At 37.9% G+C, this 23,103-nt stretch overlaps 1 protein-coding gene across 16 annotated transcripts in view; it reads right to left on the bottom strand.

The window, feature by feature from the left end:
• Positions 1 to 1,515: 1,515 nt before the first annotated feature.
• sh3gl2a (SH3 domain containing GRB2 like 2a, endophilin A1) overlaps positions 1,516 to 23,103 on the bottom strand; it is a 35,336-nt gene continuing 13,748 nt past the window's right edge. Inside the window, exons 2-13 of one of the 16 annotated variants that reach the window (XM_034894798.1) lie at positions 12,803 to 12,871; positions 11,065 to 11,137; positions 9,728 to 9,871; positions 8,604 to 8,737; positions 8,326 to 8,484; positions 7,066 to 7,169; positions 6,780 to 6,895; positions 5,817 to 5,831; positions 5,660 to 5,671; positions 5,220 to 5,231; positions 4,122 to 4,133; positions 1,516 to 4,007 (exon numbers count right to left, since the gene is read on the bottom strand). In XM_034894798.1, the coding sequence (XP_034750689.1) occupies positions 3,811 to 4,007; positions 4,122 to 4,133; positions 5,220 to 5,231; positions 5,660 to 5,671; positions 5,817 to 5,831; positions 6,780 to 6,895; positions 7,066 to 7,169; positions 8,326 to 8,484; positions 8,604 to 8,737; positions 9,728 to 9,871; positions 11,065 to 11,137; positions 12,803 to 12,871 (1,047 nt within the window). In that variant the 3' untranslated portion in view covers positions 1,516 to 3,810. Of the gene's footprint in view, positions 4,015 to 4,121; positions 4,134 to 4,471; positions 4,477 to 5,219; positions 5,232 to 5,659; positions 5,672 to 5,816; positions 5,832 to 6,779; positions 6,896 to 7,065; positions 7,170 to 8,325; positions 8,485 to 8,603; positions 8,738 to 9,727; positions 9,872 to 11,064; positions 11,138 to 12,802; positions 12,872 to 23,103 lie in introns of all 16 variants that reach the window. The other 15 variants (XM_034894808.1, XM_034894844.1, XM_034894817.1 and 12 more) reach the window with 15 other exon arrangements.

The following is a 23,103-nucleotide window of genomic DNA, read 5'->3' on the forward strand; positions in this document are numbered from 1 at the left end:
TCTCTTTTTTTTACATACTATGCTATGGCTTTTCTATAACGTTTTTGACATATTACACTATGACTTTATTTCCTCTTTTTCAACATGCTATACAATTACTTTTTTCTTTTTTTTACATACCATAATGTTGCTTTTTTATGTTTTTGACATACTATACTATGTCATTTTTGATATACTTGTATGGCTTAGGCTATTTGAATTCATTTTTTACCATTCCACGCTAGGGCTTTCACTTTTTTCCTTTTTTTTTTTTGTCTCTTTTTTTGACATACTATGGCTTTATTCCTCCGTTTTTGACAGACAATGCTATGGCTTTAATCACTTTTTTCGACATAGTTCACTATTGCTTTTTTTCTCTATTGTCAACATACTATATTAAGGCTTTTTTCATAACTTTTTCAACATACTATACTATTGCTTTTTTCTTTTGTCGACATACTATACAATTTCTTTTTTCTTCTTTTTCAACTATTGCTTTATTATACTGTTTTTGACATACTATATTATGCCTTTTTTAACATACTATACCATGGCTCTTTCTAAATGTTTTGGATACACTAGAACATGGCTTAGGCTATTTGTATCTCTTTTTGACATACTATGCTATGGCTTTCATCACTTTTTTCGACATGCTATACCAAGGCTTTTTATAGCTTTTCTGACATACTATACTATCACTTTTTCGACATACTACACAAAGACATTTGACATACTATACTATCAGTTTTTTTTACTTTTTCGACATACCACACCAGGACATTTTTGTTCAACATACTATACTAAGAATTTTTTTTACATAATACACTATGACTTTATCAACATACTATACTATGACTTTTTTGGATTTTTTTCAATTTACTATACTATGACTTTTTTTCAACATACTTTCTTAATTTTATTGACATACTACACTATGGCTTTTTTGGACACACTATTATATGGCTTAGGCTATTTGCATCTCTTTTTAGATATACTATGCTATGACTTTTTTCAATGTACTTTACTATGAGTTTTTGACAGACTACACCACGACTTTTTCTGACATACTGTACAAAGACTTTTTTCGACACACAACACAACAAATTTTTTCAACATACTATGACTTTTTTCTTACTTTTTTCGACATGCTATACTATGACTTTTTCGACATACTGTACTACACTAAGAGTTTTTTCAAAATGCTTAACTATGACTTTTGACATACCAAACAATGACTTTATCAACATAATGTACTTTCCTTTTTTGACATACTATACAGTATATGACAGGGATCTTAAACAGTGGGAGCTTCAAGAATTATAGCAAGTGTATGCAGGAATCCTCAAACTCAATTTAGTACTCTTAAGACCTTTTTAAAGAACCTTTCAATACATCATCAGACCTCATCACCACCTTGAGTTCTAAGTGGTTAAATTGTAATTTTCATAGCCGATTTATGCCAGCGACATATCATTTAGCTTGAGCTAAAATCCAGAGATGTACATATCTATGAACAAAACGTTGCTGGGGCCATAAAACATTTCTTTGTATTTATTTGAATAAATTACATTGACTTAGCACATTTTTCTTCACATTAAGCATTCAGTCTTAGAATCCAGTGCAAGAATGAGATAAACAAAAAACAAAAAACAGTCCAAAGACAACTGTGTGCAGCACGGATAATCCTTTCTTTCACATTGCTTTTTGGATAATATACTGTATATATACATCTATACTGTAAGTGTATACTTTTTTCACAGTTACAAAAATAAGATACGTTACTGTAGATGTGTAACTATACACACAAGGTGAAAACAAAAACACAGAAAAGCTGTACAGTCCTCACTGAGGGCAAAGATACACACGATTGTTAAAAAAAAAAGTGAGAGAAAGAAGAAAGGAATTGTTTTGCCTTTAAAAAATAAATCCATAACCTCCAAACTGTATTGTTATTTTTCCTCGGCCAACAAACTATACTGTCTGCTAAGTTGTGCTTCCCTTTAAAAAAACAACGCTTCATATGGACCTTAGTTAATTTTGTATAAGGTATTCTGATTCTACTGAATATAATGAATAGGGCCTTTGATAAGAGACATCCATGTTATTTTTAATGCAGAACACCGTCAGAGACAGTATATCTTAAATACCTCAGCATCAGAGGTCCTCTGCAACCCCGTCCCTGTGCATAACATGTACTGTACGCAAACCCCAACCCCTCCCCCAAAGTACACGCAAAACATTAATACAAGATGAGTAGGAAAATAGTGTTAACTTTTGCAGAAGGTTAATACATCGTTAACATCACAGAGCATAAAACCCAGGGAATAACGTGTGCACAACATCCAACTGCTTAGCTGACTAAACATGCACTGTTATGAGTCTGGTTTGATTTCTAGATAAGAAGTCCATAAATTAAAGAAGGGGAGTCCCACACAATACTGCTCATAACCATATGGCTGGTGAGAGAAAAATAAAAACACAAGTATATAATCTTGCAATTATGAGGTTTCATGAAGTGAAAAGGTTAAACTAGCAACTTATAGTCCATATTGTGTTGGAGAAACAGGTTTTTTTGTGTTGCATTATTCTAATGAATAAAACATTTCCACCAAGACAAAAATAAATTATTCCTTGTTCAGTCAGGCCTGTTGTGCGCTCCTGGCTATGTCTAGTTTCATCTTAATCAATGGCTTATAGACGGCTAAGCTACAGAATACTAATCAGACTAAAAGTTATGCAGCAAAAAATTGCTACAACTTTTACTGCGGGAAAAAATAAGCAGTAAAGTCCTATGTTATTATATCACAATACATTAACCATTTTTCACACAAGCCAATGATAAAATACACGTCAGAGGATCGAAACGTATGCACCATATTTTTCTTACATCACTTCAAAATGTTTAAACTTCACAACTTGTGTTTTTGAAAATCATGTCACCACTCCACTGGCTCAGATAGGTAATATCACATACTATAGAATACAGTTTCACCCTTCCAGACTAAAATACCAAAGAACTAGAGATGTCAAAGCTTCACTCTGTTGCGTTGAACAGATTCACAGACACTGCTGTCTGGAAATCTTGTTAAAATTGGAGTTGACTCTGGTTTTTGCAGGTAACTTTGGTATCTAAATCCCATTCAACCAATCATGCGCACGTTATGTAAAAAAGAAAAATACATGGGTAACCTTGGTTGTTATAAACTAGAGCTTTTACTCTAGTCTATAACCTTTCTCAAAAATCTGAATAAAAGGTGAGGACATCCTTTAGACAGAACTTTGGACACTGAGAGATGACTACCATTAGAGAGAGGAATATTCCAAACAAAATCGGCTCAGCATTTTTTTTAATAAGATAAAACAAACACTTTAAACCATGCTTGACCTACAGTCTTTAAAAACACGTTTTTTTCCCCCATTATGTGAGAGAAAAGTTTACATTTCTATCTATTGTAGAGGTTTTCACAAAGTACAGTGAATGAGAGAAAAGTGGAATTTTGCAAAGCTGCTCTTAATAAACGTATGAAAGTTATGACGGACTGACAGCCAACTCAAACAGAGACAAAAGCCGGGACAGTAATGGATAAACTCGCTGAAGGTACCTCCTGGGATAAGGGGGAAGCAACGACATAAATGCAGATTTTTTTCCTCTTAAGGTTTTTACGCTCAACTGGTGCATACTTGTTTCAATTCGTCATCAGTCTTCATTCGTTATTGTGTTGCTGTGTTGCCTCCTTTTAAGTGGATTACAGGTGGTTGGTAGGGATGTTAAGGTTACAGGGGTTACTGGGGGGGAAGAGGGGGGCAACCACAGCTTGGAGTGGTGACGCCCTATTGGGGCAGCGGCACCAGGATATCCACATAGTTGATGGGGAAGAAGCCGGAGGTGCCGTGCAGCATGCCCTCGTACCAGTTGTCATCAATCTTATTGGTCAGGGTGATGATATCGCCTTCCTTGAAGCCTAGCTCACCTTCATTCTCGGGGTCAAAATCGTACAGTGCACGACAGCAGGGCTGGTCCATCGGGGCTGGAGTAAAGAGTTGGAGAGATAGGAAAAGCGGCGTTAGATCAGAGGCTATAGGTAAGAGATAAAATGCTGCATATAGATTACAGACATAGTATCTGCTTGTGAAAGGCTCACCGGGAGTCCTTGCTGTGAGCAAACAAGAAGAGGGAGATGCAGAGGAGACAAAGCAGAAAAGACACAAAACATTAACATCAGTGACCAGAGAAATATATAATAATTAAAACTAAACAAACCATACAGTCAGTCTTCATCCTTGAAGTCTTCTTCAAGTCTTTTAGTAATTTTCTAGTAAGACCAAAAATTATCCTCAAAAGTTTATTTTCTAGTGTTAAATGGACTCATTGTTGACCCTTGTGGACATTGGGGGGGGGGGGGGAAAGCCTCTACAACAGCGATTCTTACCAAATATGAAGTACCATGCGGTGGATGAGACAGTCTCGATTAGGGCTTGGGGAAACGGCTAGCCTTGCTCTTTCCAACCGTAACAAAATGCGCCTACCAGCACCTCAGTTAGACCTTTTATGTTTTTTTTTTTTTAATGTGTGTATGAATGGCATGGCCACAAGGAATTCTGCGGATGCAGAATTTTCTGTAGATTTAAAAAATAAATAAACGCATCTCCACCCCAAGCAGAGAAACAGTCCGCTAAATTACGCAGATTTTCATCTTGGATCACTGCGAAAAAAATCAGCAGGTTTTGTTTGAGGCTGATAAATAGTGTGTTACTGTGTGTAAAAAATAGTGTACAAAGAACCATTTTACGAGGACATTTTTGACTGAGTAGTTGTGAAGCAACAAGCTGACTACAGGAAGTTACTACTCCCGACCAGTGCAGCTCTAGTTAGTTGGTTTTATAGTGATAAACTAACCAGTCGTTATGCTATGCTAACTGACTGCTGCTTCATATTTAGCATCCAGACATGAGAATCATATCAGTCCTCTTATCTAACTCAGAGCAAACAAGCCAATAAGTGCATTTCCCAAATAATGTTGAATACATTCTTTATCAATAAAGGAAATATGAGCAATTTGATTAAACAAAATAGGGACACAAGAGAAACAAGGGGTTAGACAGAAACAGCATTGCAGACGAGCTGCACTGCAAACAAAAATGCAGACAAAAATACATTTTCACAAAAGTCTGTTTAAAGAAGGATAAAAATGAGTGTTATAGAGAGATTTTGCATCTCTTTCCAAGTCACTCTTGCTCACCTGGAGATCTTGCTGCAAAGGGCAAAGCAGAAAACAGTGAAAAAAGAACAGAAGTGTTTATGTTTAATTGCATTTTCAAGATGGATAAGTGATGAATAGATGGGTAAGTACAGCCAATGAAAAAGGTCCAAAAAGAAAACAAGAAGAAACACAAGTAGGGTAATACATTGGCAGAGAGGCAAAAAGCCAAGAAAGAGGAGGAAACATCAGAAGATAGACAAGAGAACAAAACAGATAAAGCAAATGCTCGTCCGCTGGTAAGTTTTCATTGTTACTGTAGGTCGGGCCTTCTTTGTACAGGGAATGGACAGCACTTGTTTTTCTGCTGTTAATTTGTATAATTGAGTGCAACAATTTTCCTATGACAGAGAGATAGACTAAGAAATGATAAAGTGATGGAAAAGATATTCTATCTTTCTGGGGATTGACTTTTGTCTCACCTGGAGACCTTGCTGGGAAGAGGGAAATACACGAGGGGGGAGTGGGGGAAAGAAAACAAAAGTCGTTTTGACTTTCAAGTGGAAATGCAAGGTTGTTAAAGAAATGAATAGGTGAGCACAAAAATGGAGAAATTGACATAAGTTAGACCTGGCTCACCTGGAGACCTCGCCCCTGGAAGATTAAACAAAAATCATAAGGGGGAAAGAGAAGACCACAGAGTTGTATTAATTAGTTCTGGATTGCTGAATATTCTGTTCAGTACAGGTAATAAGTGACATTTTCGGAATTGAAATAACTGGAAATTCACATTTCATTTCTTCCTTTTACTTTAACAAATAAAAGCACTGCTTTTATTTTACTTTGACAAGATTTTTCCATATAAACAAATCATGTTTTTTGAATTGTCTTCTTTAATGTGTAACTAATGTCTATCATATGTGTAAATTGTGTGTTGTTGTGTATTCATGTCATTCATTCATTTACTTACACCTATACTGTGCATGTCTCTCAAAAATTAGATCTCAATGAAAATACCTGTTTAAATAAAAGATTAACTAAATGTTTTATCATATTTTACTAAGAAACTTCCCTCTGTTTGTTTTATTGATTTGTTATTATAACTGTTAGTTCATACAAACAACTTACTCCATACAGTATGTTTCACATTAAAAGACTTCTAAACACTTAATCCTTTCTCTTTCCTGGAAGGCTTTTATTGTGAAACACCTGAAGGAAATGTTGCATTTCAAAAGTTGCACTAACTTTACCCAGCAATGCATTATAATATATTTACTGTGTTTCTTTTCTTTTGGCCTTTACTTGTTAGAAAAAACCCAGGAGCATCGTCCCAGGAGTAGTGGCTTTTATTTGGGAATGTATAGTACACATTAAAAAAAGAACCGGTTGTTAAAGGAAAGAAGATAATGAATTAATAGAAACTAGCCCAGAAATCTGTCATGCACAGGCAAATACAATTACAAATGTTATTGTTCTGTCTTCACATCAGGTGAAACAGAAACTCATGAGATGCCCCAGTGAGATACTACAGTTCATTTACAGTACCAGGACAAGTTTTTGAACATGTTTCTGAGCAATGAGCAAATGTACTCTGGCTCTCACCTGGAGAGCGAGCACCGTGGAGGCCTCCATTGTGATTCTCAATGATGGAGAGGTCCAACGACGTACGTGGTTTAGGAGTGTACTCTTTCTTCGGTTTGACGGTAGTGTCCTTTATCCTGAAAAAAGCAGAAACTGTCAATGTGCAATAATAGAGAATAACATTAACCACAGTGTGTTTCTATGGCAATGTTGCATTGGTAAATAACTGAAATTCTACATGCTATCGTAAGTAAATCCAATAAGGTAGAGCAAAACAAAAAGATTGGCGTGAAATGTGAATACTAACCGTTCGTCAATCTTACTGGAGAGCTGTGTGAGGATCTCAGCGGCCCGGCTGTGGTACTCCACCTGAGCATGTACCAGTGCAGAGAGCTGGCTCACCTGTTCAATCTGTTAAAGACACATTGACACCATGAAACCTGGTACACATCACCCATGATTATTTTTTACTGAGATCTGGACTTAAATTCATTTAAACTCAGACGTCTAAAGTAAAAACAAGTGGGCTCTTGATTTCTGTCTGGATCATACCGAAACCACAGTGAATGAATGGCAGGACTGTCTACAAACATCAAAAGGAGTGAGATTGACAGTTATTTCATCAGTAAGACAAAATCATTTTCCTGCAAAAAACATTTGCAGCTGTTCTTGAGCTTTTCATATCATCATGCGATCTTCCTTAAAGGATGAACTTTATCAAATTGTAGATGTTTATTTTTAAGCCAACATGGATGAGAAGTCCTTAAAATGATAAAACATTTTTTAACTGGACAAAACTTTGTCTGCTGAGGAAGATTGTGCAATATGATAGAAAGCTCCAGAACAGCTACTCATGGACCTTTTGGTGAGACTGTTTTGCCCACATACAGGATCAACTAATTATCCTAATGATGTTAATTGATTATTTTGGGGCAGAAAAACAACAATGACGTTGTTTGTGATCAAATGTTTTTTTTAATTTATATTCTACAAATTAAGGAAACTCAAACAAACCACAGGCAAAACACTGGAACATAAAAACATGACCCAAGGCCAAAACATACAGAGAGGAAAAGGGTTACATTTTACTTGAAGGTACTTTATATCTACATAAGAGTGACATGACACTGTCATGAACGTGTCATAAACATTATAAACAAGTCATAAACAATTATGACACTTGTTCTATTAGTAAGTTAGGCGTTTTTTTGGTCAGTGTCATTATGGTTATGATAAGGGTTCAAGTGTTCACAGTTTCATGATTGTGTCATGTGTCCATGATAGTGTCATGTCACTCTTATGTAGATGTACCTTCAAGTAATGTATTTGTGGAGTTTTAAAGTAGAATTTCTATTTGTCCATTGTATAGTTAATGGGGTCTTCTAGTAAGAAATTGATCCCCTTGATTACCATGGTTTGTGGTGGACAAATGGGCAATGGGAATGGTTGTGGTAGATAGTCATCATCAACAGCAGAAAGTGTAAGACAGTACAGTCAATTTAATGGGTTGATAGATTCAACAAAACCAAAAAACAAACAAAAAAGTGGTAAGTAAAATAATCCTTACATCACTCTCCAACAGGTTGAACATGCTCAGCTCAGCAATCTCTTTGGAGTCGTCAAATTTCTCTAGTGCCTGTTTCAGATCATCTTCTTGAACTTTGCCCTGACGTTTCTTCTTATAATCAAAGTCCAGGCGACGACCCTCCATTTTCTTCAGATGATGCTGCAAAAGAAGGAAAGCAAGAAAGTACAGCTGAATCTTTGACCAATACATAACTTTAAGATGAGTATTAATTGTTTTTTTTTTTTTCCCAGTGTGGCATCAAAGTTCTGCACTCGTACCTGAATCTCCTTCAGATCTTTTTCATAGAGGTTCTGCAGTGGATCAATGAAATTCTGCTTGACCTCCATGTCCAGAGCGTCTTTAACCTCTCCAAGCTCACGCATGGCTTCCCCAGCATCAATTAGAGCAAGGCCTTGAGAAAAAATACACATTTAGACACCAAAAAAACCCACATGAACAGCCTACAGCCTAGTGTCAGTGACTACATTTACATGCACATAATATCCCAGTTTTTGCCTGTATTCAGAAAAAGAGGAAATTCCGACTGAGCTGTTTACATGGCTAATGAAAGGGAATATTCACTAATATTCTTGTTTACATGTAATGTTAGCCGTGCAAAATCAAAAAAAAAAATCCCCAGCGGTGGCGGACATGTTTGACTGTGCAAGTACAGCATCCCTTTTTCATTCCTTCCAACAGTTTCTTGAAAAGGTTCAGTGCAGCGATGTGTTCACATATCCAAAAACCTGTTGATATCCAAGTCTTTGATAATGTTTAAAAGTGGCTTTTTTGCCTTCTTATGGGGTCTGCAGCCTTGAAAACTGTTGGCTGGTTGGTTTGTTTACAGCACCCATAGCAACACACAGAGCTGACCATAAGCCTGCGGTAAAATCCCCAATTAAGACGCATATTCCAAATGCGCTGCATACGTGTCCAAAGAAGGCCTCTAAAACCCAAATAATACGTTAATATTACACGTCTCAATAGAAAACTTCTATAGACCTTATTCTGAATATTAAACTGAAATATGATGTTTACATCAACTGTATCAACTTCGGATTATTGTCATGTTCAGAATAATAGTTCAATATTGGTGTGCATGTAAACATACTTACTGTGTATTTAAGAAAGGGTTTAATCTGCAGTAACTATCTCATTAGAATACATGGCAGATTTTCAAGATAAGTATTTCTCTTTAAACAACATTTTAATCTGCAGTCTAAACTTGTGAACTAAAAAACTTCAGGCAACTTGTCTGAAAAATAGGCCCATGCATTTATCATCACATTGTTACTGTGTCCTTGAGGAAATAAAATGATGCTGCTTGATTCTTGTGAAGTATTTAATATATAAAAAAGTGTTTTTCTCTTTCTGCAAGCAGCTTTAATGGGCTGTAGCTCACCAAAGTTAGATTCCTCTCCGAGCTCCCTGCCAAACCTCTGCATGGACTCTCCCAGGATGGCCTCGGTCTGCGTGTAGCCCGGTCCCTTCTCCTGTCCCCGCATACGTGACATGGAGTTCATCATGCTCATCTTGGCTCTGGTGGCTGTTAAATCAAGGCAACTCAAACTAAATGTTGGGCGGGCTATGTTTTAAAACAATGCTGAAGGATCAAATATATGATTGATTGTATTTTGCTGTTAGCAGATGATTTAGAGGTTATTTTTCATGCCATCTATTATTAAAAAGACGTGAAGCATACTGGATTTTCACATTAAACACTAATGTGTTACAAAGGCCTCAATGAGGAGTTTAACTTAAATATCAAAGGGATCAGCATTTACAGGACCATTAAATTATGCAAATTATTACAAAAACATAATTAAAAAAGACCAAAAACAGTGGTTGTGTTGGTCAAATGTGGGATTTATTATTGCATTGTAAGTAGCATTACCGCCTCACAGTTGTATGCTTCCGTCAACCAATCAAGTTGTGATTTACATCCAGGTCTGTTCAAACTTACATAACATACTGTATGAAGCAAAGATTTTGAAGGAATTTAATAAAAAGCATTACGTGTAGTTTTGTGGAAAAACATAGATGCTTCAACCCTACAGCACAGAAACACTATAACTTCACCAGTTTTAAGATCACGGTCTCAAATGACCAAATGTCTCCCCTTCTGTGAGTTATGGCGTTGAATAATGGCCTGAGAAGCTGTTAAAGTGAAGTTGACCCTTGACCTTTTGGATGTAAAATGTCACCTCTTTATCCTATTAGACATTTGTGTGAGTTGTTTGTTAATTAGCATAGGAATTCTTGAGTTAAGGGAAAAAAACTAAACATGGATGCTTTACACACATCTTAAACCTGGCAGCACAGAAAATCCCCTTCACCACAGTTTTAAACATGTTTTGTGAGGTCACAGTGATCTTTACCTTTGACCACCACAATCTAAATCAGTTCATCCTGGAGTCCAGGTGGACATTTTTGTAAAATTAAAAGAAATTCCTTTCAGGGGTTCCTGACATATCGCGTTCACAAGAATGGACAACCCGATTCAATATTCCTCCGGCCACAGCTGTTGCCACAAAACCATTATAGTAGAGTATGTCTATGAATAGGTGTACAGTGTAAATATGTGACTATGTTTATATGATGTGTGTATGCTTTCATAGCATATTTCTGAAAATGTTTTTCTTTAATATATTTAAAAAACATTGAGGTTTGGAAGACAGCCTTTAGTCTGAAAGTAAACAATACATCACATTATCATCTTGCACAGCTGGTTTAAGTCACCTGGGTTTGGCTGCAGATACTCAGTAGTCTTGGTCATGATGTCCAGCACCGCCCGAGAGGTAACGTCCATCTTCTGTAAACCGTAAAATAACATGTAGAAGGAGACAGAGGGTGCAGAAATAACAGTTTCAAAATTATGTAGATGAAGCGAAAGTAAGTAATGGCTGAAAAATTGTGGGAGAGTATAAGGGAAATACAACAGCGTTAAAATAATTAATGCATCTAATAGTGAGAGAAAAAACAAGATAAAAGAAGGGGTTGCACTGTTCTGCAGGATGGTGAGAGAGAGACGTGCAGAGCCGAGAGCTGGCCATGATGTTCTTGTTAAGTGTGATGAGCCGCTTCAGCTCCCAGCCGCTCTGCAACGCTCAGCCTCTGGTAAGGCAGCACACAGAACTACTAACATATTAACACACGTGGTCACATGTAAACACACACATGGTGATGCTCAAAATACATAAGAACTCACAGGTATATACACACACACACACACACACACACACACACACACACACACACACACACACACACACACACACAGTATTATTGCTCACACAGTGAAGAAAATAAAAATGTTACTCAGGGCAAGGTATCAGGAAGGAAGTGAGCAGGTGTCAAAGGTATTCACATTCAACACTCAAGAAGAAGTATAGTTACTTTGGTTTGAAGTTGAAGTATCACTCAAGCTTTTTACTCAAGTAAAAGTGTAAAAGTACTTAAAGTATAAAAGTAAAAGTAATGTAAGGGAAACAATTTATATCAATGTGCTTTTTCAAAATAGACGTCAAGTTTTGGAAACAATTAGCTCGTAGTACTTGGGTGAGCAGACCTTGCAGTGCTTTCAAAAGGAGTTGTTTTTTGGAATCCAACCAAAATTCTCCCAGGTACGGCCGGGGATTTAGAAGATTGGCTGGTTTTCCTGGCTACCATGGACATCTTCTCACTAGGCTACTTACGTCTTCTATTTCATGCTGGTGATTGATGGGATTTGTGTCATGTGCAGCTGCAGTGAATCCCTTACAAACCAATAGGGTGTCTGAATGGTATACGTTCATACTTCTCATCAAACCACAATCAAATTCACCATATCTGGATTTCGTGATTTATCTAGATTGGTTTTAGTTTTTTTGTAGTTTTTTGAATGATGACAAGCAGGAATGAAAACAAGCCAAACTGAACTAGGAATAACGAGGCTATTTATTAGTAGAAAGTACAGATAATTGCGTAAAAATGTGAGGATTAGAAGGAAAAGGTCTGCTGTAAAATAATTATTCTAATAAAGTATAGATATCCAAAAGTTTTACTTAAGTAAGGTAACAAAATATTTGTACTTCGTTACTTGATGCTTCTGGGTATGAGCGCACACAAACACACACCAGTCCGGCACCACCAGACTCAGGGACAGCTTCATCACGCAGGCCATTTGACGTCTTAGCAAGTGTGTCTAGTGATTCCTCATTAAACGCCAGGCTCAGAAAATGTCAAAAAAATGTTTATATCCACTGGAAAGGCTGAGAGAAATATTCCCCTTGATATTTCTCAATATTTCTGGTGGTATTTTTTGATCTTCTAACAACTTGCCAGACCTTTTCCAACTAATAATGGCAGAAATGGTTGGTGATTCATGATGTCTGTTTGGATCCAAAAACATTGCAATTTTGATCTTCTAATAAACTAATAATGAGCTATTGCATTAGTTTTCATTCTTGAGGTGAAAACAGAAAGAGTTCAGTCTTGCCTTTTCCATTTCCGTGAAGTCCACATCAAGCTTTGTTCCTTCTGCACCTCCAACTTTCTCGCTCACTTTCTGCAAACACAATAACACATGGTTGGGTTTAAAGCTTTTATCTGCTTGACAAAACAATGGTGCATTGGTGAAAATCGGAAATCTGAAAATCTGAAATGCTGCAAACTCCAGAAATGACCATTTCCACAATGCACAGTCCTGAAATGAAGTTGATGATTGAAAGGACACGAAAAAAGAAAGTTTGTTAGAGGGAACTTCTTCAAAAGTATTGCTTTAATCTTACAGATTAAAAATTATGATTCCTTTCTCTGACATGTTTATCTTTATATATGTAGTCTGGCTCACAGGTCTTTGAAATAATAAAGAACTAGTCAGATGTTGTTTTATAGTAAATTACATGTTGGGTTATTTAAAAAATTAGAGAGTGGTTTGCCCTGTCAGCATGGGCAGTGAGAACCAGCCTGTGTCTACAACATCAGGGTCACAGCGTCTCTATTAAGATGATGTCAAACAACAAACCGTTTACTACCACTCTAACCCAGTCTCGACTCTAGACAACAGGGTCGGTTACAGTGGCTCCCGCCTTAAACATGACAGGCTCACTATATTAGGCAATGCAGAGATTCTCCATCACTGCTGCAGACGGTTCCAGGCTTACAGCAGTAGAGAGGAAGAGATAAAGTACGGGCAGCATTATGGCTTCAGACATGGCACAGAGCCACATGCACAGAAATAACTTCTTTAGGGTCCTGCCCCCTCTCTCCATCTCTTTCAGTCTCTGTCAGCTCATAATATTTTCAGCTATGTCACCATAAAGCTCCGGTCTGTGGTGTAACCAGATGGCCCGAGGGGACAACAATTTGACACAACGACACTAGACAAAGCCCTCAGAGGATAGACTGAGGGAGGAGGAAAAAGCTTCTAGGGATTGTCACGACGCATGACAGAAAAAAAACATGAAAGTTAAGGTCAGTGGATAAATTCTTTGCTTGATTGAAACACTGAAAAATCACACTACACATGTACTTCTTTTTATGTGTTTGTTTTATTTTCTTGGGACTGAATTATTGTCTTATTTCAACGAAAATGTAAAGATCTTGATATAGGGAAGTAGATGCAATTGAGCCAGTAAAAGTGAGGGGTTAAAATGTAAGAGGGGTGACCTGTGACAGACAGGACAGGGGGGTTTATAAGAATAAGCCTGTGACAGCAGTTTATGCGTAAGACTTTCTTCAGGATTGGCGCTCGGTGAGTCATCTTAGCAAAAGTGTCCTCTGATCCCACTTGTGAAACAGCTCAAAAAGCAAATTGACACTATTGCAACACAGGCACGTATAGCAGCGAGGCTGTCATCAGCTTCACCTACACATCCCTACAATGTCTTCAAATCCTCTTTGAGCTGGTTGCCATGGAGACAGGTACTTGCTTGTGCCTGGCTTATCAGGTACAGTGTGTATGTCTCAGCATCGGTAACTTCATGTTATTGCTCTCACTGTTTGTGTCCTAGAGACAAACAAGCTTCACAATGGCAACATCACCACCGCTTGCAGACAACCACAACACAACTGTAGTGTACATGTCATATGTATGGCGGTGAAAAAGCAGTGTTCTCCACTCCCTATGTCTGACATGCTCCATGTTTATGTGTGTGTGTGTGTGTGTGTGTGTGTGTTTGTGTGTACTTGCGAGCTGTAGCTGCACCAACATACGCGATGTGTGTAGTGACACTTCTGGTGTTTGTCCAAGCCGTCTAATCACATAGTGTATTGTATTATAACAGGTATACAATTTGACTGAGTCACATGCAATGTCTACCTGGTTTCAGATGTAAACCTTAAGTGAATATACAAAAAGATAGCCTCCTTTTAAAACTGAGGTACATATGTTTTACACCAGACACACACAGTCTTTAATGAATCATCTAAGCTGAGATACATTGGTATATTTTAGTCTGTGTCAGCTGATAGTGTGTGTAGTTAGCATGATGAGAGGGTCAGAACTGATGTACACACATGAAGGGTGTGGTGTTGTTGATCTAACGTCACCCAGTGCACTGGCAGGAGAGAGACATTTGATTTATTCGGGATTGTTTCAAGAAGGAGCAGAATGCCGCAGGCTACGGCTGCAAACCACACGTTCCCACAAGAAGAACACTATTGAAGAAAACACTGGAAGGTTATTCTTGTTTTTTCAGAACACAACTTGGAGCGGAGGTCACTCCCAATGGCATGGTCACCAAAGCAAGCAGGTACGGCTCTAAGGCGCAAATTGAAACAGGGGTTGGGTGAGTCAGTTTAACAAAGCACAACCCCTATTAGGTAGAAAAGTATACACTATAGGGAAAGCACAGGTCTTATTTTCACGTTAAATGCATCACTCAGGGAGAGGAGACAAATACCATTATGTCACAAGCTAGGTTAGCCTTTAGTTGTGGTGTTCCTTTGTTCTACGAGACCAGGTTAGCTTAGCCCTGTAACATTCATGTTTTGACAAAGATAACATAGAGGATTTTCCTTTGGACCTCTAATCATTTTTTTAAAATAATATGTAAATAAACGCAACACATTCTCAATATTGAGAAGCTGGAACTGACTAAAACAAATAATTGAATATCGTAATATCTGCAATCAAATTTCCTATCAATGCATTTCAATTAAAGCTGTGCTAGACAATGTGTTTTTGGAGTCATTGGGGACATTAATCCTTCAGCATATTGTTTTAAACCCAATTCAAGCACTGGTTTACACATCTGATCCTGGATAGAAGAGAGCACCAGCAGTACTTCTGAAGACGGCTACTGAACTCACAGTAGAGGAATTGGCGTGTCGCAGAAAGTCTCACTCACTCAGTCAGTGTTCAAAGTTCTAAATCCAGCCATATCTTATGGGTATGTGTGAGCCTGTGTGTCCCATACCTATGATTCCTTGGAGATAAAGAAAGTCGAGGGAGTCAGAGTCAGTACGTTCTTTCAGTCGAGCGGTTCCTGTGGGGACATGTGTGTAGCTTGGCAGAGGAAGAGCAACTGAATGAATAAAAACAAGCTGTTGGTGTCTGTTTGGAGTAAGTGGAACAGTGCTGCTTTGCACACTGCTGCCTAAGGCTGCTGTCAACGCTCGTTCAACCCCCAGACACTTGCAAAGTAGAGAGCAAAGACAGAGCCGGCGTTGTGCTTTCATGGCTGCAAGCTGAAGAGGCAGCAATGAATTACAGTGACTTGGTGAGATGCATGCCAGGATGAACATACACACACTACGAAACACTAAGGACTTATAGCAAATCACACCCAATGATTGATCTTTAACTTAAGTTACTACACACTAAGCAAATGTTGCAATCTTGCCTAAAACCCAAGAAACCAGCAATCTAAAACCTCCTGGGGAAGCAGAAAAATTACTGTGCTTTCACACTTAACTGATCACCTTTTTTCACCATTATTTTGTCACTCACTCAACAACCAACCTTACCCTTTTCTTCTCCACCATCACCCTTTTTTAGCCTCTTCCTCCCTGCGAGGAAAAGCCACAACAAGGTGAAATGCGCAACAGTAGTGGCTGTGTGAACTGGACCTTACAAAGAGTAAAATGCACAGTTGGCTGCTGGGAAATAACAGCAGTGGCGTAGATGATATGTAATTTGTGACGTCACAGGCTGTGATATCACACAGAAAGCACTCGTAGTACTGAAGTCTGCCCGGCACGGTGCTGATACATGCGAGTGATTGCACATGCAGCTGAGTCGTGATGCTTCTAGACAAAAAGGAAATGCAGGGATGAGGTTTCCCTGCAGAGCCTTGTTATTCCTGATACTGTACGTTGCAGCCATTATATTTTAATGTGAAGACATACAATATACTCTGCATTGAATAACAATAATTTGTGCCCAATATGTGTTTTTTCTAACAAATAGGTACAAATACCTTGTAGTCTAGACTCTATGAATATGCGAACACTGTTTCTTTTCAATATTTAGCTATTTGACACAAAATGTCTCCTACTTAACTGTCCATTCTCATTGTACTATATCTGCACTGGAGATTTTGAGTTTAAATGTCACACTTACGTAAGATAGGAACTAAACTATGACTGGCTCCCAACAAAGTTTGTCCACGTGTTAAGCTCAGATTTAAAGGTGAGCACAAGAAACCTTTTCCCCTACAGCAGATGAATGTGAACACAGAATTCTAGTGTCAAACACTATTCTGTACAGTTAAATCAAAAATCCAAGAGAAGTGACAATAAGCAAAATACATTTTTGACAGGAGGGGAACTTTAACAGTAAACGGATATGTGCAGGGAGGAAGTAAACAAAGTCCTCCTCGGTACAAAAAAACAAAACAAATCTTAAATTCAAGTTACAGCGGGACAAGATGGAACAAACATGAATTAAAACAGTAAAGTAAAAAATACTAATGCTAGGACCTCGGTGAGGCTGTACTTATGCACAGCAGTGAGCTAAATGGTAAAATCAGCATCACAATGACAGTGCTGACATTGTTATGTTTAGGAGGTGTTATGTTTACCATGTTCCAGTTCTTAGGTTAGAATGTTAACATTTGATAATGATGGGAAATTACTTTTCCAGGTATTCGGTTATAATGGCATTATATGAAATGAAACAATCATTCCTGAGTGGGGCATGAATGTCAGACTTTTCACTTGTCCATGAATGTCCCTCGTAATGCATTCAATGAAACTAAGATATCTAACATCTGGACCAAAACGGTGGATCAACCATTATAAACATTAAAAAAATAGAAACATATAACTACAATACTAACTACACACAGAAAGCCTTCCGGTCTACTTCACAATGTATATTACTTTATTTTATATTTTATGATGTTATATTTTATCACTTATTTTAGCATGCGCTACTTTGTTGTAACTTGTCTGTCCTTTTCTTTCTGAAACCCAAGACTTTGCTGCTTAGCACATTATAAATAAAGACCTTGAACCTTGAACATTGGGCTTTAAATATTTCTCCTCACTCTCCATTTCTCTCGGTCCAACTGGCATCCATGTAAACCAAATCAGATTAAATACGCTAAATGTGGAGAGGAAAAAAGCCCAGAGATCTTGCCAAAGGCTGCAGGGCATCCAACCCTGCCTGTTCGCCCCAAAAGCTCTTGCATCATCATATGGGTCAAAAAGCAGAGTGTGTCCCAACATGCTCTCACAGTGGATCTTAGAAACACTCTGACACATGAAGCATTCTTTAAAAGAGAAAGCCAGGATTAAATTATAGAGTGTGATCCATACTACATTATATTTACACATACATGCACATACAAGCCAGAGGTTATGTTATCTTAACAAAAGCTCTAAGAGAGATCATCTCTTCAATTAAAAGCTTAATATTTTTGCATTTTTTAATCATTACTTCTTAACTCTGAAAGGCAGTTTTAAAAGTTGTTACATCCTGTTTTATTTAGGTATTTCCAGTCCACCGCTTCAGATGGATCATCTGATTAGCAGGGAATTGTGCTTGTGTGCTGGGCTGAACCTACATGTCTCTAGATTGGCCATGTGTTCAGGACTATATCTCCACTCTTCAGATGAACCATGCAGTAAACATTCACCCTGGAGTTGTGTCCATAATTTAATATTGTTTAGCACAGTATATACAGCTGTAAAATAATAGGCAAATGTGTTTTGGAAAGGCCCACTAAAACCATACGTCATTACTGTGTCAGTGGTTAAAAGCTCCTTCAAGCTCAATGTTGGTAGAAAAAGTTACATTAATAAAATAATATTATTAAATATTATCAAGGGGGGAAACCAACCACTTTGATTTGTTTCATTTATGGACTTCCTGAACAATAATCTCATGGCAGATTCACTAACAGAAGAACTTTTTAGTTTTTGCTTGTTTACAAAGCATGTATGTCAGTATTACTGGACAAAATACTGTGCACCTTTAAATGTACTCCTCCTTGTTTTCTAATCTAATAATCTAATTGCCGCTGTGCATATTATCAGTCCGTGTATCTTTGTGCTGGCCTTTATTTTTAGCATTCACACCTGTATTGTTAGCATTAGCATCAGTCACGTGGAGCCCAATGTGATGCGCACAAGGAGTGTGCTGCTGCCCCCCCCTCCTGCTCACTATTCTAATCTCAGCTGCTTTAAATACGCCTAGGGTGGAAGAGGGAGATTAAAAAAGACAAGAGTGATTAGTGAGGCTATTAGACGGACTGCCCCTGCTGCTGGACAATAACGGGAGTATAACAACAGGAGTATCTGATTCTTCCTATCAGCAATAAAACATCCTTCCTCTCCTTTTCCACCTAACGGCTCCCTAACTCTCCAACGAGTTTCTCCCTCTCATTTACTAAGGTTTAAATATTTTTCCACCTTTTTCACCCCTTTAAACTCTCCATTTCCTATTCCATGTTTGGCTGTGAGAGAAGAAAAGGATGATGAATGAGGACAGAGGTAGAGAAACAGGAACACTTGGGCCAGTTGGCAATATGACAGTGAACCACCAAATCTAAGAAAAAATAAAAAAACAAATTGCATAACAATGCCCAGAGGATCTTTGTTAAGTCTCCCTTTTTTAGATAGCATCTCTTCTTTACCTCCCTTCTGTCTTTATCACTCCCTTTTTTCCCTTACCTTTAAAGGCCTCGCTGTTCTCATCGTCACGTTTCTCATGCAACACTTGGCCAATTATATGTGCAGCTGGAATGTGACTCAACAATATGTCTGACTTCATTCAGCTTAACTGGAATCTGCACTGCCGCCGTTAAAACCTAGACATACTGTAGCAGCAGGACCAAACTGTGGATGGATAAAAGTACTTTATTTAGAAGCAAACCTATAATTGTACAGGCTGTCCTAAGAATAGACCCTGTGCTCTCGTGGAATCAAGGAAGTTCCATTTGTAGTTCCTAAATCCTGGTGTTCCAAGCCACTGTGTGGGAGGCTGGTTAGGCTCCAACTAAATGTTTCAGGATGATAGTAATCCAGCAGAACATCAAGACCTGGGGCGGCATTAGTGGAGACAAAAAAAACGCGTTACGCTTGGCTGTGATGTTGCAAAAAAAAACAGAGAAACAAGCGATGACAGATGATAAACAATCTTAAGTGAACAAAAATGGAACTCTAAATCGGCTGCTCAGTTCAGACAAGAATACCTGCAAGGCAGGTGGACATCAAATGTACACTGAGTGGACACAGACAGGACAGGGTGCCAGGTTTCTCCTGCCCAGACACATGCCAGCATCATTCCACTGGTTGCCCATGTTGCTTCACTGACCTCTATCCTCTTTGAGTGTGTGGCCCATGGCTATTATAATCTGATGTGTAAGCCTCTGCATGGCTCTTATGTAACAGCAGGGATGAATCTGTAGCTGGGGAGATGTGTGCACACTCAAATCCAACCATGTACCGCTCGGTAAAACGGGGGAGGAAGGGGAGGGTAAACCAGCTGGCACTGTGTGTGAGAGGAAAATGCGCCATAGTTTATGAGCGATGGGATGCGTGAGACAAATATGGAGGATGAGTAATGACACACACACACACGACATGAGAGATGGCTGTGATTTGCTGAGCTATAGGATTGGATTTAGTGTACAATGCATCTGACAAATATCAGTGAATCCGGTTAATGTACATTCACTTCAAAACACAGTTGTTATTTATATATATATTTATATATTTTTTAGCAATACATTTTTTTTTCTTCCATTAATGCTTTTACCATTTCTGGCAAGACATCTAAATAGATCTATGTATGAGGTTTTAAGAAATGTGTAGGGTAACACTGGAGTGTGCACTTAAACAAAACTGTAAGATATGAATCCATCCATTGGACGTGCTTCTGCTGTTGTGCTAAAATTGCTTTTATCATAAACTGTATATTGCTTGTGCTCAGTATTTTCTGCACAATCACACCTTCAGTACTCTCAGACACTGCCAGACCACCTATAGTTCTGCCCAAGAACCATGAGAAGGTGTGAGAAACTCAATGTGTTAAATTCTCTCCTTTAATTCCCTCATGCAATCATTTTCAAACCACACACTGCCTTCCCTGTTCAATTTGTTCATACTTTGTCCTTCCTTTCTCAACATCCATACCCTTTCATCTTAACATCTTGTCTGTTCATCTATACAACAGATTGTTAGAGCCCTAACATATAATAAGCTGATATTTTCCTTTTTTAAACACTGGATATGGATCAATCATACTATTGAATGCAAACAAATAATGGAGATTTCTTCGTAAACCCAACTAAATCATTTTTAACATTACATTTTTTTTCCTCTTACATTTGATACAGTTATCCTTCATTTAAAGAGCAACTTAACACCAGCTGCAACTCTTGTTTTGTCTGACTGGTTTAAGATCTCACCATGTTGCAGTGATGAAGAAGTGTACTTCACAGTGTGCCAGTACCAAAGACAGTATAAAACAGTACACAGTGACATCACTGCTGTTGGTCAGAGATGCAACAACAACAACAACAGGTAGCTCTGTACCAACTATATCTGACCAGATTGGTACAGAAGGGAGACAAGGTTCACATGAATACAGCCCATCCACTTTCAGTGGAGTTTAAGCCGTTCCCTTCTGGTTGTAGATATACAGTATATACCCTCATGTTAGAACCAACCGAGCAAAAAACGTATTCCCATGGTAATAACCCAATTAAATTAAATAAGAAGTGGGGAGGGGTATGACTGGGCGACGAATATATATGAAGTACTGTGTAGTAGTATTTATATATTTCTTTGGGGAAGTGCAACACATGGTCCTCCTTTTTTTACTGTATTCTATGTGTGTATGTTATGTGTTAGATAAATGGTTCTGTAGATGTCTGGTTCTATGTTTGTTATGTGTCAATATGCCTGTACAGTACAACAAATTGCCCTTTTGGAGACATTACAGTTTTCTATCCTGGTGTTAAAGTGACATTTTTTTTACATTTTTTGAGGCAATCTACAACTGAGATTCCCTGCCATTTGTTGGGTCAAATAGATGTGTCAAATAGAGATCCTATTTTAGTGCTTAGGGTTCACTGAGAGGTTTAGGGTAGTTTTGTTTTTCAGTCAGTTAAAAGGACTAAAGGTAACCTGGGGCATTTTTTAAAGGATCCCTATTTTGCCAATAAAAAATGGCATTACAAATGTTTTGTGAGTAAAATTTCACTAAATTTAAACAATGCTTTTGTTTATTTACAAGAAAACTCCACAAGGCACCTTTAAGATTCAGCAGATAGTCTAAAGTCAGCCAGTCTCTGGTAATAGCTCTGGATTAGCAGGCTAAACCTTAATTTAAATCTTGAGCTTTTTATAACCTTTTAATCACACTTAATTGCTATTTTGAATCATGCCATTCATATCGGCTGGCATAGTGTTTACTGTAGCTTAGCTGCTTCCTTGTTGGCATTGTGTTCTGTCCTAACCAGTCAGTTGTCATGTCAGTCCTGCTGACGTATTTTTCAGTCAACACAGAATTTGGAAAGTGGTTGGTATGAGCAGTTTATTTAATAATTTTAACATTGATCAAATAAGAGAATTTACTAGTAGTAATTATTTCTGTAAGTCAACTTACCCGAAACTATAGCGGTTTGTCAATATTCATTCTTATCATTGATTTTCATAGATGTAGCTAGGTTGCTATGATGGAAGCTGACCAACCCATTCTTAATGACACCTACTAAGCTCTGATTGTCCAGCTGGCTCAAACAGACAATTTAAGAAGTCTGAAACCAGCCTTAAAAAAAATAAGTGCAAGACATACAAGCAAAAACCTGGAATCTGAAGGTAAAATAATGATAAGTAATGTAACTCAGTGGCAAACAGATACAGTAGGACTGAGGTTGTACTGATTGTACAGAACATCACCAGGTTTAAAACTTAGTGAAGCAGGCATTTTACTAGAGACAGCTTTGAGGAGCGAGCGAGTCCTCGACATGTTCTTCCATCAAAGTGGAACCGTTCAAAGATAATGACTATATGCACAAAATATCTGTTATAAGCATACGTTTTCAAAAATACAATAATTATCATCATTAGTCAAAGCCAAATTCTCTCATTTCCATCCATAACCAGCAGACAGATGGGAGCATGACCCTGAAACAATGATTTTATAAATGACTCCCACCCCGAGTTACTCAGCAATCACTCAAACATACTGCAGAAGCACAGAGAGCTAAATAAACACAAAGCTTTCTCTCTTTCTTTGAACTTAAATGCCACTCGGCAATTTCCATTTCAAATGCAAAGTGTGTCTCTCCGAATAAATGACAGAGCTTAAAGGCCTGTAGAGCACTCAACTTCCAGCACATA

This window comes from Etheostoma cragini, chromosome 2 (genome assembly GCF_013103735.1).
Source record: "Etheostoma cragini isolate CJK2018 chromosome 2, CSU_Ecrag_1.0, whole genome shotgun sequence".
In the NCBI taxonomy this organism is placed as follows: Eukaryota; Metazoa; Chordata; class Actinopteri; order Perciformes; family Percidae; genus Etheostoma; species Etheostoma cragini.